The 17,388-nt window shown below is 36.2% G+C and overlaps 1 protein-coding gene across 2 annotated transcripts in view; it reads right to left on the minus strand.

Moving 5' to 3' along the window:
* Positions 1–17,388, minus strand: part of LOC150084252 (ubiquitin-associated domain-containing protein 2-like) — a 154,582-nt gene that overhangs the window by 12,326 nt on the left and 124,868 nt on the right. For both annotated transcript variants that reach the window (XM_090375128.1, XM_090375129.1), the window contains exons 7-8: positions 16,824–17,066; positions 8,126–8,267 (exon numbers count right to left, since the gene is read on the minus strand). In XM_090375128.1, coding sequence (XP_090231254.1) covers positions 8,126–8,267; positions 16,824–17,066 — 385 coding nt within the window. The remainder of the gene's footprint in view (positions 1–8,125; positions 8,268–16,823; positions 17,067–17,388) is intronic.

The following is a 17,388-nucleotide window of genomic DNA, read 5'->3' on the forward strand; positions in this document are numbered from 1 at the left end:
TGTATAAAGCCTTGAATGGTTTGAGCATGCTCAATGCTGATGGGATTCTTCCTCTAGCTCAGAATAATCACCTGAGAGGGCATAAATTCAAATTGAGGAAAGACAGATGTAGGATAGACATGCGGAAATTTGCCTTTAGCCAGCGGGTGGTTGGTTGGTGGAACAGACTGCCATCCCTTGTGGTGGAGGTTGATAGCCTAAATAAGTTTAAGGCTCAGCTGGACAGGTATTTTGAACGAACAGAGGGGTGAAGTGGAAGTGGGTTTTTTTTTTTTTTTTTTTTGGCTGATGCTGCATAAGCTTGCTTTCTTGCATCAAATGCCTCTACTAATGCTAATAATGAAATGATTTGTGCACCCATGTGAAGTCTGTTATTGTTGTTGTTGTTTGGTTTTTAGGAGCATTAGCAAATAAGGCCATATTGCTCCGGGGATATGCAGTGGTCATTCCCTGACCTTTCCGCATCCTCCGTATTTGGTGGTGACGGGCTCGAACCCCAGTCTAATCAAGAAGCGTGTGTTATGCACTGCTGCTCCTTCCCACCTGGCTACGGAGGTGCCTAAGTCTGTTATAATGAGATTTTACTGTATACACCATGGATGGTTGTGTATGGTTTTAGTATGAACAACACGAGGCTCTTCATCCATCATGCATGGTATCAAAAGTGCAGACCAGCGGAGGCAGTTGTACGGTGTGGAGTATGTTTCACTGGCAGGTACTTGGACCCCTGGTGCATGTGGAACAATGTATCAGTGGTCTCTGCTATCATCAACTACTTGCTGACTGTGTATACCCCACTATGTTACACTTTTCCCTAAATGGCGATGGTGTCTTCCAAGACTACAATGTGCCGAGCCATTGGGCACTTGAGCAGGAATGGTTTGAGGAACACAGTTCTGACTTCCGTCATATCAATTGGCCTCCAAACTCCCCCGATATCAATCCCATAGGGCACTTGTGGGACACTATTGAAAGGTATACCAGGCATCTGGATACACCAATCACCTCCATACCTGCATTGCTAGCCGCTTTACATGCAGCTTGGTTGGCCATACCTCCCAAATGCTTCTGACATCTTGTTGAATCAATGCCACGTTGGATAGCTACTGTACTGAGGGCAAAAGGAGGACCTATGAAGTATTAGGTAGGTGGTCAAAATTCAGTGATCACTGTCAATTTGCTGGTTGAAAAACCTGTTTCCAGGAGAAGAACTGTGCCACTGAGAACTTTGTCTGAGACTGACTAACTAAACCATGTTGCAAAAATGGCCTATAAAAATTAATCACATCACTGACAAGATTTCAGCCTGAGTCTTTTCCGCCAGGTTTGGGGGTAGCAATTATATCAACTATGGGGTCTTTTGCCTAGGAAACTATAAAAAGTAAACATCTACCTCTTAGAGAGGAAAACAGCTGCTGTATTTGTCAATGCAGTATATCCAATTATGGAGAAAATTTCTGTAAACATGTTGCATCCTTTCCTATACCATAAAATTACATTTAGAAAAATAAAAATTGATAATGACCCATAGATAATGCATAAGAAAACAGACAACATGCATTTGTTAATGGTTGCAGTTGGCATTTAACAAGATTTGCTCACTGTTTTCAGTCCCATTTCATCACATTATGACCAACAAGAAAAAAGCATAAAACTGTGTTGCTGATTTGAATTTACAAAGTATATACCAATATTTAGCTGATTCTTGGGAAAAATTTGGAAAACAAATGGATGAACAAATAGAACATGGCATATTTAGGGCAAATTCTACATGGTTAAATAAATTTAAAAATTGTAATATGAAGAAAGTTATGGTATAAGTGCCAACATATCTGATACTGAATGAAAACTGAAAACAAGATGTGATGTCAGTGATACAAGATTATGATCTGAATGGCATTTTAAAAAGCCTCATTAGATAAAAATACTAGCTTTTAAGAAACTTGTAAGTTTTAAAACCACTCTTGATAATGAATATATTGGAATGTAATAGAAACTGACCACACAACTTATGCTGACATCAAAAGAATAAAAAAGAGGGCACATAATAATTCTGATCAGTTAGAAAACTGAAGACAAAGTTTTACACAGTGAACTTGTATATTTTAATGCAAGAAAATACTGATGGTGCATTTCACTTTATATATAACTTGAAAAATTGTGGTTATACATGGCAAAAAAATAATTCCATGCAAATTAAAATAAGAAAATTGTTAATTGTGCACAGCACATGCAATGTGTATGCAAACGGATATGACATATATATATATAGAATGCCAAATTTTATTGTAATTTTAAAAGTTTTAAATTACTGAAAATAAATATTAACTTTGCTCGTCTGTTAAATTTATTGCTTTGACTATGAGTTTTAATATAATATGCATTTCAATTTTTTTTAATATTCAGTACAATATAGTACATTAAACTTGTTGATTTAAAATGCTTTTTTGATTCTGCTTCTTAACCTTGAATTTTTGACTATATATTATAATTTTCCCACTGTACTATTCCTACGATTTTTAGTTAATAGAATCAAAATACAATTAACAAATGTTATTACAACAGGATAAAAGAAACACTTCACTGCAGATAATAAATATTTAATAAATTTAGAGATATAAACAATAGTTATGATGTCTAGCATTTTTGGCATAACTATCTGATATATCACTTCCTCTGCATTGAAAAACTATGCTTTTTCTTTTGTAAATGATGTTATTTTGTTTCTAAGCATCTGTTAACTCAGTACAGATCACAACCTTCCAGAGAACAATGTTCTATTATCTGAAGAAGTTGCCCTAAATTGCTTGATTTGTTCCTAAAGATAGCAAACCATAAAACTACTCCATTCTACAAATATTTCAAAAGTAATTTCCTTCTGGATTGGCATCTATGATTCCACCTTTCTTCCAATGCCAAACATTCATTTAGAGCTTGACTCCAAAGTCGCTGGATTAACAATTCTTAATGTTTTGACAGGATATGAATGCAGGATTTTTCCACACAGTGTGGAAAGACATCAATCACACCACTGTGCTAGTTGTGAGGGCTTCTATACACATTTCCTGAAAACACATTTCCAGAAACAATTTTGAAATTCAAAATGTCAACAGTTTCCAAAAGTATTTTGTGGTTACTGATTTACACATGCACACACACAATATTAGCTGTACTTTTAGGATTGAGACAAGACCTAAGAACAATGAAAAATGTTTATATAAATATATCTCATTCTGAACTTTTTACAGAGCTAAAGCCCTTTGAATTTTAATAAATGGATATGGAGTTAAAAAAATAAAAATAAATAAGAAAAAACATGTACTTACTGTGAATACTGTGAATTACTGTACAGCTTTGGTCCTTGAGGTTGTCACAGACATTCTCTCAGATATGCCAGACAAGCTGTACTTGCTACCTGCGAGTCTAAAACGCTGATGGAACTGATATTCGGCGAAGTCCAGACGGTCTGTGAAAGCCAAATCCTCTGCTTGCACCTTCACGATGGTGGGACTGTTAGTAATCCTGGGTATAACCTCCATGCACAAGTACATGGTGGGTGACCACCCAGGTGTGAACCAACGTAAGCAGGGGTCGAGGTGTGGCGCCCACACCACATGGAGGAACGCCGCCCCTCTATGTTACCAGGCAGTACTAGGTGGTAGATGACTCTCATCAACCGGTGAAATACCACCACTTTGCTTATTGGAAGCTTGAAGTGGTGGAACCCATGTTTAGTCTCTAGAGCTAAGTTCCGGTCAACCCTTCCCTATCTCTTCCATCATGCAGTATGATTGATGACTTTTGAGGTTATGATGAACGTTGTGGCGAGATCCAATATTCCTTACATTTCGAGGGTACAGCTCTAAAACGGTGTTCGCAGGCCGGTCGCTAGTTAGTACACCGGACTGAACCTATTGGTAACTCTCTAGGAAGCTTCCGGATCAGCTAGTATATAATCTTGCTACCTCTACTCTGCCAGATAGTGACTGGAGGGAGTCCAAGTAGTGTGTATGCGGGGAGCATTGTCGAGGCCACGTTATGTCAAGGCTCTGGGTATATTCTTACCACATGTACGCCATATCCAAAAATTTCATTACTTCAAACAGCATGTCCCACCTACTTTTTCTTACTATTGAATACACCATGAATTGTCAAACTAATAGAGCAAGCTTATCTGCGAAAAGATCTAAACCTCCCAAGGACTTCCTAATTCATTTCACAAATATACGTGGTCTCAATTCTAATCTCAACGATGTCCATTTCCACTTGCAGTCTGCCAAACCCCATGTACTTTTTCTGACAGAATCTCAGTTATCGGTTGATTCATCTACTGCTCATCTCAGATGCCCAAATTATTCGCTGTATGATTCCTTTCGCCTCAAAGGTGGTACTTGTGCATATGTCCATTCTGATATTCCGTCAGAGACTTGGCAATTTGGAATCTCCTCTCTTTGATCTTCTCTGGCTTAAAATCTCTCTACCTCATTGTGTCAAATTCATCTGTTGTCTCTACCGTTCTCCGAACTCCACTAATCACTTGGAGCTCTTTGACTTCCTCTCTTTGCAACTTGACTTTCTCCAGTCCAACTTTCCTAACAGTGAAGTAATTTTCCTTGGTGATTTTAATGTTCACAACTCCAGCTGGCTTTCGTTTTCTAGTCACACCGACCCAGCAGGTCGAGATGCTGAGGCTTTTGCAATTACTAATGACCTAGCACAGATTGTTCATTTACCTATAAGAATACCGGACAATCCTAATCATACAGCCAATACGCTTGATCGTTTTCTCACAAACAACCCTTCTAAGTACACGGTCGAAATGAGAGGTCCTTTAGGCACTTCAGATCACAACTTGGTGATTGTCTCTTCTCCAATGGAACCTTTATCTCATGGCTATTCCCAACCAAGTGTTGTTTGGCATTACAAGAATGCAAAATGGGATGACCTGTGAGACTTCTTTTCTTCTTTTCCTTGGTCGGATTACTGTTTCAAAACTTCTGATGTCAACGTTTGCTCAGATCATGTCAGTGAAATTATTCTTGCAGGAATGGAATCCCTTATCCCACACTCCACTTTAAAATCTCGTCCTTTATCTAAACCTTGGTTTTCCAATAAATGTGCTAAGGCTGTCCAAGAGAAGAATGTTGCATATCGTAATTGGCTTGTTTCTAATTCTTCAGTTTCATTTTCTGCCTACACCAAAGCTCGCAACAGTTGTAAAGCAGTTATTAATCAGTACAAACTAGAGTTTGAACAGGCTAAGAGTAGAAAACTTGCTTCTTGCCCTAATGGTAGCCGAGCATTCTGGTCTCTTGCCAAAGCTATTGGCCGCAACTTTTGCCCATCTTTGCTCCCACCTCTGTCCAAACCAGATGGTTCTGTTGCCACTTCAGCCAAGGATAAAGCTGACCTGCTAGCATCTCATTTTTCTTCCAGCTCATGTATTAATGATCTTGGTAAAACACCTCCCACCATTCCTAACACGCTCCATTCAATTCCTCCTGTGGTCTTCCGTCAAAAGTATATCAGAAGAATTTTGATGAATCTTGATGCTAAGAAAGCTCCAGGTCCTGATGGTATTTCTCCACTTGTTCTCAAAATCTGTGCTCCTGAACTTACTCCTATTCTTTGCCGCCTTTTTTCACTTTCTTATTCCAAAGGTGTTTTTCCTTCTGTTTGGAAATTTGCTCATATCCAGCCAGTTCCTAAAAAGGGTGACAAATCCCTCCCATCCAATTATCGTCCCATTGCAATTACTTCTACTCTTTCTAAAGTAATGGAGAAATCAATTAACCGCCAACTCTTAAACTACCTAGAAACCTTCCGTCTGATCAACGATCACCAGTATGGATTCCGTCAGTGTCGATCCACTGGAGATATTCTGGCTTATGTTACCCATTTATGGACTAATTCAATGGAAAGGTTCGGTGAAACACAAGTAGTTGCTCTTGACATCTCAAAGGCTTTTGATCGTGTTTGGCATAAAGGTCTTCTAAACAAGCTTCCATCTTATGGTTTGCCAACTGTTTTTAGTAATTGGTTATCCAGTTTTCTCTCTGATCGCTCACTGAGGGTGATGGTAGATGGCTCTCTGTCTTCTAACTTCTCCACTAATGCCAGTGTCCCCCAAGGTTCAGTTCTTTCCCCCACTCTTTTCCTCTTGTATATCAATGACCTTCTTCGATTGACTAGAAATCCTATCCATAGTTTTGCCGATGATAGCACATTGCATTCAACTTTCCATTTTGAGAAACCTTGTCCTGCTCAATCAGCTTCAACTTCTCGAAAATCTGCTATCTATTCCTTAAATGCCGATCTTCAGGTAATTCTCCAGTGGGGCAAAGACAACTTAGTTGATTTCAACCCTTCTAAAACTCAGTCTTGTCTTATATCTCGCAAAAAGGATTCTTCTGCTCCTATGCTTATCTTTAGTGACACTCCGATTTCTGGGCAAAATGATATATCTCTTTTGGGGATTACCCTGACTTCCAATCTCTATTGGCACAAGCACATTACAAATATTGCTTCCTCTGCATCTAAAAAACTTGGTTTTCTCTTTCGCTCTCGGCGTTACTTTTCTTCCAAACAGCTGCTCACTCTGTATAAATCGCAAATCCGCCCTGCCTTGGAATATTGTTCCCACATCTGGGGTGGAACCCCCCCCCCAAAACCTCTCTCAGGCTTCTTGATTCCATTCAGAAGACGGCAGTTAGGTTAATTAATGATTCATCTCTAACAGAGTCTCTCCACTCGCTTTCTCATAGATGCACTATTTCTGCTGCATGCCTCTTCTACAGATACTTCCATGGGCACTGTTCTTCTGAATTGGCTTCTATAATTCCTGCTCTCTCTTTCAAAACAGTCCGAACACGTGCCGCCACTAGCCAACATCCATTTACTGTCCAACTTCAAACCCACAGAACCAAATTTTCATCTTCCTCATTTATTCATTCAACTGCCGTTTTCTGGAACAACCTTCCTTCATACGTATTTCCTGAAAATTACAATCTACAGAAGTTCAAGTCCAATGTCAACAAATATCTTCTTTTGTCTTCTTAACCTCAAAACCCAAGCACGGTACTAAGTACTATAGGTTCTAATACTCTCGTGTTTGGGGTTCACATTAAAAAAAAAAAAAAAAAAAAAGAATAAATTTTATTATGTATCTGCCTATTCTTATTTATTATTTTAATTGTTATTTTTTTACCACTGAAACTTTCAGTCATTTTTTAAATTTCAAACAAACTTAGCTCCATAACTATTTATGCCAAACATTTATATAAACCTTTTCTTCATTTTCAGGTCTTGAACTGATCTTGAAAGTATAACCAATGCTACAAAAACCCTGTGTGTATGTGGACTTTTTCTTCATAATAATTCAAAAGTTTAACAATTGATAATATATAAGAATATTTTGCACAGTAAACTTAAAATCTATCAAAGTTTCATTAGCTTGTCAGTGGTTATGTGTGGTTCAAAAGCAACCCTCAAATTTTAAATGTTCATAGTTGTGCCATTTATAGTATGAATATTATTATTAAAGATTTTGGATTTAAATTGATATTCTGGTTGATAATACAATACAGGCTACAACAAAAATAAAATATAAATATAATAGTTAATAATAATAATTAAAAAAACTAATAAAATCATCTTTCATTTCAAAAGTTACGTGGTATATTTCTGATGCTTATTTTTATTTCAGTGTGTTATTTTGAAACAAAATGGTCAAGGGCCACAACTGAAATACTACACCAAGTTCTCAGGTAATGACTGTTTTGGAGTGGCAGACTGAAATGAAAATGCCCCATCACAATAACACAGAGTTTCCTCACACATACACCAAATTTAGTTTGGATCAGATAATGGCTCTAAATGGTTGGTGTTTATATTTCAGTTAGCCATCTTGATGAAATTTTATTCTACCGCCATTCTACTATTGCCTATAAACATTCAAAATGTGAGATTACTGTTAAAGTAGTAGTTTCTTAATTAAATTAAGAGACTATCACTGAAATAATATTCAACAATAGACATAAAAGAAAACTTTATCTAAAACAAGATCTACAACATTAATTTACAATTTGTGATTTCTACTGAAATAAAAATAATAAACTATAATCACCTGTGCCAATGTCATTAGTTATATTATCTCTGCGATGCCTCAAATTATCCCAATTATCCTGCCCATGAAAATTGCCAAAAAGTCCGCCATCTCCAGGAGGAACAAGTCTTTCTGCATAGCCCTGTCCCATCTGTTGCCTCGTCTAAAAGATGCATCATAATTTCAGTACAGAGTATCTTTAATGCATTGAATATAGTATGAAATTATTTTTAAAAATATTAAATATGTTAATAAATGAAAGAGCAACAAGGCTCAGTAAGTCCTCGTTATTGATCAATTTTCAAAATAATGTGAGGAATTACCTCAATATATGCATGTAACATGCATATATTCCTCTCACTATTTTGAAAATTAATCAATAATGCAGGACATACTGAGCCTTATTGCTCTTTCATTTACTAACTATATCTAATTCCAGCAAAGTCTTGACCATTAACACCAGCTTCTTTTCTCTCTCTCTTTTTTACAAATTAATTGACACTGATCACCAACATGAAATTTTTTACATATCATGGTACATAAATACAGGCATACCTCGGTTAACGTTACCTCTGATAACGAAGCTTCGATATAACGAAGTCCGCAATTTCAAGCCCCATGTAACATAAAAAAAATATTCCAGTTTAATCACCTGAAATCTAAACAAACTGACGAAATTACGGAAACCTTTTGGGCTTCTCGTGGTTGGTTCGAGAAATTTAAAAAACGGGCCAGGGTTCATAGTGTAAAATTAACAGGAGAAGCCGCAAATAAGTTTTCAGAAAAACTAAAGGAAATAATTGAACGTGAAAATTTTCCACCAAATTTGGTGTTCAGTGTTGACGAAAGCGGTTTGTTCTGGAAACGGCTACCAACAAAAAGTTTCATTTCTATTGAAGAAAAACCAGCTGCTGGGTTCAAAGCAGCTAAAGACCGTTTAATGTTACTCTTTCGATCAAATGCCTCTGGCGATTATAAATTAAAATTGTTATTAGTTTACCATTCAGAAAATCCGAGGGCGTTAAAAGGTAACATAAAAATGAATTTACCTGTAATATGGAAAGCAAATAGAAAAGCATGGGTTACCAAGGAGTTAATTACTGATTGGTTTGTTAACCACTTTTGTCCTGAAGTAAAACGGTATTGTCAAAAAAACAACTTTGAAGAAAAAGCTCTTTTGTTGTTAGCCAATGCTCCGGGACATCCTACTGATCTTAACACGTTGGACACGTGCATTCCTGTCAAAGTTGTGTTTCTTCCAGCAAACACAACTTCTCTGATTCAACCATTGGATCAGGGAGTGATAGCATCATTTAAAGCTTATTATCTGCGTCGAACATTAAGCAATTTAACTGAACTAGAGGATAAAGAGGAAATGACAGTTAAAACTTTTTGGAAAAACTACATCATTAAAAAGGCAATTGAAAACATTGATAGTTCTTGGAAAGAAGTCACTAAGAAATGCTTAAATGGAGTTTGGCGCAAAATATGGCCAGAAGTTGTACTAGAAGAAGAAAATAGCATCCAAGAAATTAGAAATGAAGTTATCCAGATGGCTCAATCAATAGGTTTCGAAAATGTCGATGAAGAGGATGTTTGAAATTTATTGAATGCAGAAGATGATGGTTTTTCAGTGGAAGATTTAGAAAACCTTGTTAGCAACGAAGACAAAGATAATGAAGACGAAGTTAAAGAAGTTCCTGCCGAAAAAGTGTTAACAAACAAAGATTTAAAAAGCTGCTTAAATGACATTGAAAACGTTTATAAATTTTTTTAGTGAAAATGATCCTGATTTAGGAAGAAGTTTTATTGTTAAGCGATCAGTGTTAAATGCAATAACTCCATATAGGCAATTGTTAAACGAAAGAGAAAAAAAGCATAAGCAATCAACTTTAGACTCATATTTTAAAATGTGATTTCACTTTGTATGTAAGTTGAATGTTTATTTAATAAAACTTTTCTTTGTTCGAAAAAAAAGCTTTTCATTTTCTTTACGTAGGAACGTATCCCTATTCTGGCCATAGTATTTTTACCTCTGAAAACGAAGTTTCGCTTAACGAAGTAATTTCGTGGAACGCATCCTATTCGTTATTCGAGGTATGCCTGTACATTAATGTTAAAATATTCATCTCAGAATCACCACATCAGGTTTTTAAAATTTTGCCTTATAACAAAATATTATCCCAAAATTTACTCTTGCAAACTGTAACCACAATATACCAGGTATCAGAAAATTGGCTCTTGCCACCTCGTTTAATATAATGAAACTTGTATATGCATATATTGAGGTAATTCCTCTCATTATTTTGAAAATTTTTAAAAATATTAAAATATAAAAAAAAAAAAAAAAAAAAAAACATATCTGCTAACTTTAAAAGTCAAAATCTGGAAAATTCAATAGAGGTTCATCTTTCAGTCAGCATATAGCAAAACAGTATACAGAGCACCCACTGAAGGCACCACAAGGCAACTTTGCTTTGGCACTTGCCCCCCCAATCCTATATAAAATAAGAGGTTTTCTGTTCAAAAATAAAATATAAATTTTTTTCATATAGTTTTGTTTATTTCATTCAGATCATTTTATTAAAATCTTTAAACAGATATTAAAAATACATCGAGAACATTTTGCTCACAATACCTTAACAATCCCTATTTCAAAACAAAATAAAATATAAAGAAAGGAAATAAAAGACCAAAGCAGCACTCACTTTTAAAGGAGTCAAAATATGGCTCCTCATCTAAAGAGAGACAAATTCATGCCACTAAAGAACAAATGTTGCTTAAATAATAACATAAAATACCACAAAATAGAAACAGGAGCTCACAATCATAGCCAAATATCAAGGTGTCCCAATATGTACCAGATATAGAAATGAACCAACTAAACACAAAATTATGTTTAGTTAGTTTGTTATTGGTCTGTTGTGTTTCACAGGCCACCAAACCAAACCAAACCAAACCTGTAGGTAATTCAGATCAGCTGAATGATCTTACTGCCTCTACTTTTCAAGCTAGTGACTGGAGGGAGTCCAAGTAGCATGTGTGTGTGTTTATACTCCAGGACAACCACACGGTCAGAGGAGTTCACAAGGTAGAGACTACAAGAAACAGCACCGTATTCAACCGTCACGGACTTGAACCCTCAAGGCATGTGTACTTATGCACCGGTGTGCCTGACCACTTGGCTACAGTGGCCTGTTCTGTGTATGTGTGTGTGTAGGAGGCACTGTTGAGACCACATTAAATCACACAACACAATTCTCTCCCACCTCTCTATCTATGCAATGCATCATAAATAGTCAAACAAATAAAACAAACTTATCTGCAGAATGATCTAAACCCCCTAAAAACTTCCTGATTCATTTCACAAATATAAGTGGTCTCAGTTCAAATCTCAATGTCCATCTCTAACTACAATCTCTGCCAAGTTCCACTTACCTTTTCTGAGAGGATCTCAATTATCAGTTACTATCTCAACCACCACTCATCTCAGCTCACTAATTACTCAATCGATGATTCCTTTCACTTCAAACACAGTACTTGTAGATACGTCTGCTCTGATATTCCTTGTCAGAGACTTCCTCACCTGGATCTCCTCTTTTTGATCTCTTCTGGCTTAATATCTCTTTACCACATTCTATCAAATTTATCTATTTCTTCTGTTATTCTCTCAACACCTACAAATCACTCAGAACTTTTCTGCCTACCCCCCACACATTTATAACCTTGTGTCATTTTGCATTACAAGGATGTGAAATAGGATGATCTTGATTTATCTTTCTCTACTCTGGGATTGAATTACTGTTTTAAATCTTTCCATCCTAATGTTCCCCTCAGTGAAATTATTTGTGTAGAAATGAAATCTTTTATTCTGCATTCCACCTTAAAATCTTGTTTTTTGTACCTTGGTTTTCCAATAAATGTGCTAAGGCTGTTCATAGTAAGAATGTAGCATATTGCAATACCCTTGTATCCAAATCTCCAGCATCATTTTCTCCTTATACTAAGGCTTACAAAAATTGTTGTTGTTTGGTTTTTAGGAGCATTAGCAACTAAGGCCATATTGCTTCGGGGATATGCGGTGGTCATTCCCTGACCTTTCCGCATCCTCCATATTTGGTGGTTGCGAGCTCTAAGCCCAGTCTAATCAAGAAGCGTGTACTATGCACTGCTGCTCCTGCCCACCTGGCTACGGAGGCACCTGCAAAATTGTAAAACTATTATTATTCATTCCAAACTCTATATTTTAATAGGCTAATCAAATTGGACTAACTTCTTTTTGTCCAAGTACAGGTCAAGCTTTCTAGTTTCTTGCCAAAACTAGTAGCTTATGTCTTCTTCTGCAGCTTATGTCTTCCACTTCTATTACAACCTGATGACTTTATTGCACCTTCAGCTAAAGATAAAACTAACTTATTAGCATCTGACTTTTCACCGATGATCTTGGTAAATCACCTACTACCATACCAAACACATTCCACTTAATTCTTCCCATGGCCTTCTGACAGAAGGACAGATGATACAGGAATTTTGAACGCTCTTGATACCACGTAAGTTCCAAGTCCTAATGGTATTTCTTCAGTTATTCTCAAAAATTGTGCACCTGCTTTGTGTTGCCTTTTTACACTTCCTTATTCCTTTGGTGTTTTTCCTTTCAGCATGGAAGTTTTATCACATACAGCCAGTTCCTAAAAAAAGGGTGACAAATCTCTCCCTTCCAATTATCATACCATTGCACTTACCTTTACTCTTTCCAAAGTAATGAGAAATCCATCAGCCACCAACTCTTAACAGTGATCACCAATATGAATTCCATCAGTGCCATTTGCTGGTGGTATGCTTGGTTATATCTCTCATCTTTGGAAAGATTCAATGGAAAAGATCGGTGAAACTCATATAGGTGCTCTTGACGTTTCCAAAGCTTTTGATTGTGTTTGACATAAAGGTCTTTCAAACCTGTTTTTTTTTAAATGGGTAGCCAGTTCTTTCTCTGTTCATTCACTGCAAGTGATAGTAGATGGTCCTCTGTCATTGATAGTCAATGCAATATTATAATATCCCTGGCACCAAAGGCCTCTTTTCTAATCTCTGTCTCCTATCTTTTCTCCACCAATGCCGGTGTTCCCCAAGGTTCAGTTTTTTCCTTGTATATTAATGACTTTCTTCCACTGACTGGAAATCCTATCCATAGGTTTACCAATGACAACACACTACATTCCACCTTTCAGTTTAAGAAATAAGAAAACTTGCCATGCACGAACAACTTAAATTCTCAAATATCCACTACCATTTCTTTAATGCTGGCCTCCATTAGGGAAGATGTAATTCTCCAGTGGGGCAAGGAAAACTTTGTTAACTTCTATACTCATCTTCAATGATATCCAGATTTCTAGATAAGATCATATATATCAATATTGGAGTCACCCTGACTTCTAATCTCTCTTGGCATAAACATGTCATAAATATTGCTTTTTCTGTAAAAAAAAAAAAACTTGGATTTTCTTTTTTTGCTCTTGGCACTACTTTTCCTTTAAACAGCTACTCTGTACAAACCCGAATCCACCCTACTGTGGAATATTGTTCCCATATTTGGGTGGTGCCCAGAAAACTTCTCAAGCTTGTGGACTCCATTGAAATGGGGGCAGTTCAGGTTAATTAATGACCAATTTCTTACAAACTCTCTCTTGCATGGCTTTTCTATAGATACTTCCGTGGGCACTACTGTTTTACAGCATCTGTAATTCCTGTCAGTCTCCTCCAAACCAGTTCGAACACATGCTATAACCAGTCAGCACCTATTCACTGTCCAACTCCAAACTCACAGAACAAACTTTTATTCTTCCTTTTCATGCATTTCACAAAAAGTACAACCTATATAAAGTCTAATGTTAGCAAGTATCTTCTGTCTTCTCAACTTGCACCATACTTAGTATAGGTTCTAATATCTTTCATGTTTGGATTAGTCATTAAAAAAAAAAAAAAAAAAAAAAAAGATAGCATGGGTAACATGATAAGATGTAACAGACTATTTATCAGTGACATCCTGAATGTTGTTACAGTGTACTAGGATCTAACCACTGGGAAGCACTTTTCCTAACTGAATTACAATGGAAACAAATAGTGCATGTGTTCTTAAAATTTTTTTATCAGTTTTTAATTCAAGTGAAGAACAATGATCTTAAAAATTCAAAATCATGTGGTCAAATCAATTGCAGCCATCCTTACAGGTATTTCCAAAGTCGCTATACAGTCAGTCCTCGTATAACACGTGTTTACACTACATGAATTCGATCATACACGATTTATAAATAGGAGAATGATATCGTATATAACACAAACCGAATTCACTTATGCACGATTCGCCTTTGTGTTTACAAGAAATGGCAGTCGAACGCGGAATCACCCCAACTGAATGCAACACGATAGGAATGAAGAGAAGTTTCTGAAAATGTATTTGTTTTTTATATCAGTGAAGGGGAAACACATTCCACCATAATAACATAAAAACTCACACAATTCCAGCTAATGTATTATTGCAAATGCAATTAGATCGAATTTGCTACCTGTTTATAGCAGAAACACAACTGGAAATTGTTTTTATTGTTTCATGGTAGTGACCTCCAGAAATGTGCTTTAGTAAAATGTGAGCTAATGAGGTGTTAATAGTGTCTCTCTACTTTTACGGTGTTGTTTATTCAGTTGCTACACGCACGCAGCTTTGTTTATGTGTATCAAGTGTGCCTCCTCATTTTGTGATTGTGCTTTATTCCCTAAAAATTAGTAAAATACTTAAAAGGTGTGAAAAGGAAGCATCCTGGTGAAGACACTACAGATTCAGAGAGAAAAAGAAAAGCAATATCGATAGACAGAGGTGGACTGGGTAAAAAATTCTTACCCAGGAAAATTTGTAGCGGCCTCATACTAGCATTTATGTCCAAAATCACATCGGCCTCCATCATCTTCTGGCCTAAGGCCCACCAGGGTTTTCCCAGTAAGGCTTATGGCTCGTCCGCCTTTGTCAATAAAGGAAAAAATATATGATATTGTGAAACGCTTTGAGCGAAATGAAAGAACATGTGATATTGCATGTGCTACAGGCCTAAATGAGGCAACGCCGAGAATTAGAAATAATGCAGAGGAAATAAAAACAACTTTCATAGCAGGAACAACTAAGTGCGTTGTGTTTTTTTTTTTTTTTGGCTGATGCTATATAAGCTTGCTTTCTTGCATCATGTGCCTTTGCTAATGCTAAAAATCCATTAGATCAAGACACAAAGAATTGGAAAAGATGGAACAGCTGTTGTTTGTTTGGATAGAAGATCAAAGAACAAGTTTGCTTACGATAGAAGCAAAAACATAGAAGCAAAAACAAAAACATTTATCACATTTATTTATTGTGTTTGGTAATGTTTTGGTTACAAATGTGTGTTCAATCTTGGGTGGTCGGCACCTAACCCTGTTTTTCCCATAGGACCTGTTATTTATATTGCATGATTTTGCATTTCACGAGGGTTTCTAGGAACACAACTATCATGCTATACGAGGACTGACTGTACTTCCAATATTAATCTGTATTCCACAAGCATCACTTCTGTTGCTGTACTTATAGATAGCTTGGAAAACATCCTCTAATGCTAATATACTTCTATAAGAGGTACATAATATTAGCTAATCTTCATCCACTTTTTTCTCTTGTTTATGGCATCATTTCTTGCTACCATGCTGCCTATCATTTTCAATTACGCTAGAGGTATGTTTAATTATTCAGGAAGAGATGGAATGGCTGGAATTAACAGAGAGTTACTTTTGTCTATAACTGACTTGAAAATATTTAATATTTCAAAGCCAATTTATCATTCAAGTAAAGAAGCAGGGTACTATTTCAATTCATTTTCTGTCTTTACTGCTAGGGATAATGTTACCCCTCCTGTGGCAGTGATAGAGCTTGGGCTTAGCTGAAATGACTATTCTATCCATGAGTTGACCTAAAGAAGTTACTAATAGTTTTTAATTGTACATCATCCAGTACGTGAATTTTTTGAATAGATTCACCTATTGGGTGATGTTATTTAATTAAAAACAATGCTAGCAACTTCTTTAGGTCGACTTGTGGATAATGTAATTGTTTCTAACAGCCTATGCCCAAGCTCGGTCACAGGTGGGACAACATAAGTTCCAGCAGTAAAGACAGAAAAATGAATGCAGTGCGAGTGTTATTATTTTTTTTAAAACCAATGATGTTTACTTACATTCATGGTGTGATGTTATCCATAGATATATATATATTTTTAATTATTAATTTATTGTATTAGGTGGTCCCTGTCAACCTGTGACAACCCAGCTGCTTATACACAAAATCATTTAAATAAAAGCCAGTTAAAAAAATAATTTCTGATCAGGAACGTATTATCCAGAGCATAGGGTCTAATAAAACTCAAGAAGCTCCTCAAGCTGCTTCTTGGATATAGTCCTTCCTGTAACTCAAGGAATTACCATTAGGTTTACATGCATAGATAGAAAAACAAATAATTTCCAAGGCCATGAAGATAGTTATCAGCTAAAGAAGGCTAACCTCCTATAATTGAATATATGGAAGCAGCTGAAATGTAAAAGCTCATTTAATTCTGTAAAATAAACTGCTGCTCGAACATGGAAATTTTTTAATTAACATTTGATGAAAATCTTTAAAAATATGGTAAAAGGGGTAAAAAAAAATTACCTGAAAATTTCCTCTTTCCCTGAATTCTCTTGCTCTATTTAGCATCATTTGCTGCTCTAGAAGTTCTAACTGTTGTTGACGCTGAATTTCTAATGTAGCGCCCATAGGCATGACACCATCTTGTGGTGGTGATGAGCGAAGCAAATATCCTAACGTTGCATTTGTAAATTTGGCCACAAATCTTGGTATTTGAATTAAATCTCTTACTCTAAGTACATTCCACCTGCAGATGACACCTGCTATCTAAAAAAATGTGAAACGAAATTTACAAAATCATTACAAGAGAACAAAAGACTAAGAGAATCAGCAGTCATTGTTATTTATATATGCCTGTTCATAATGTATCTGGATTGCTATGTAAGTAGCAAGAAGCATACTTATGGAGTGGTGACTTATCCCCTTAGAAATAGTGTCCCACTTATGCAGCACACTTAGCCCAATGATTTTCTCACTCTTGGAAGAACTTCTGGAAAGCTAAAAGTTATACCATTCTTTATTGTTTGATATGATATTGATGAAGGTATATCAGGCCCAATGTCGACGTTTGCAGGTGATACAAAGGTTG

This window comes from Mastigoproctus giganteus, chromosome 6 (genome assembly GCF_048544385.1).
Source record: "Mastigoproctus giganteus isolate SK-2022 chromosome 6, ASM4854438v1, whole genome shotgun sequence".
Classification (NCBI taxonomy): Eukaryota; Metazoa; Arthropoda; class Arachnida; order Uropygi; family Thelyphonidae; genus Mastigoproctus; species Mastigoproctus giganteus.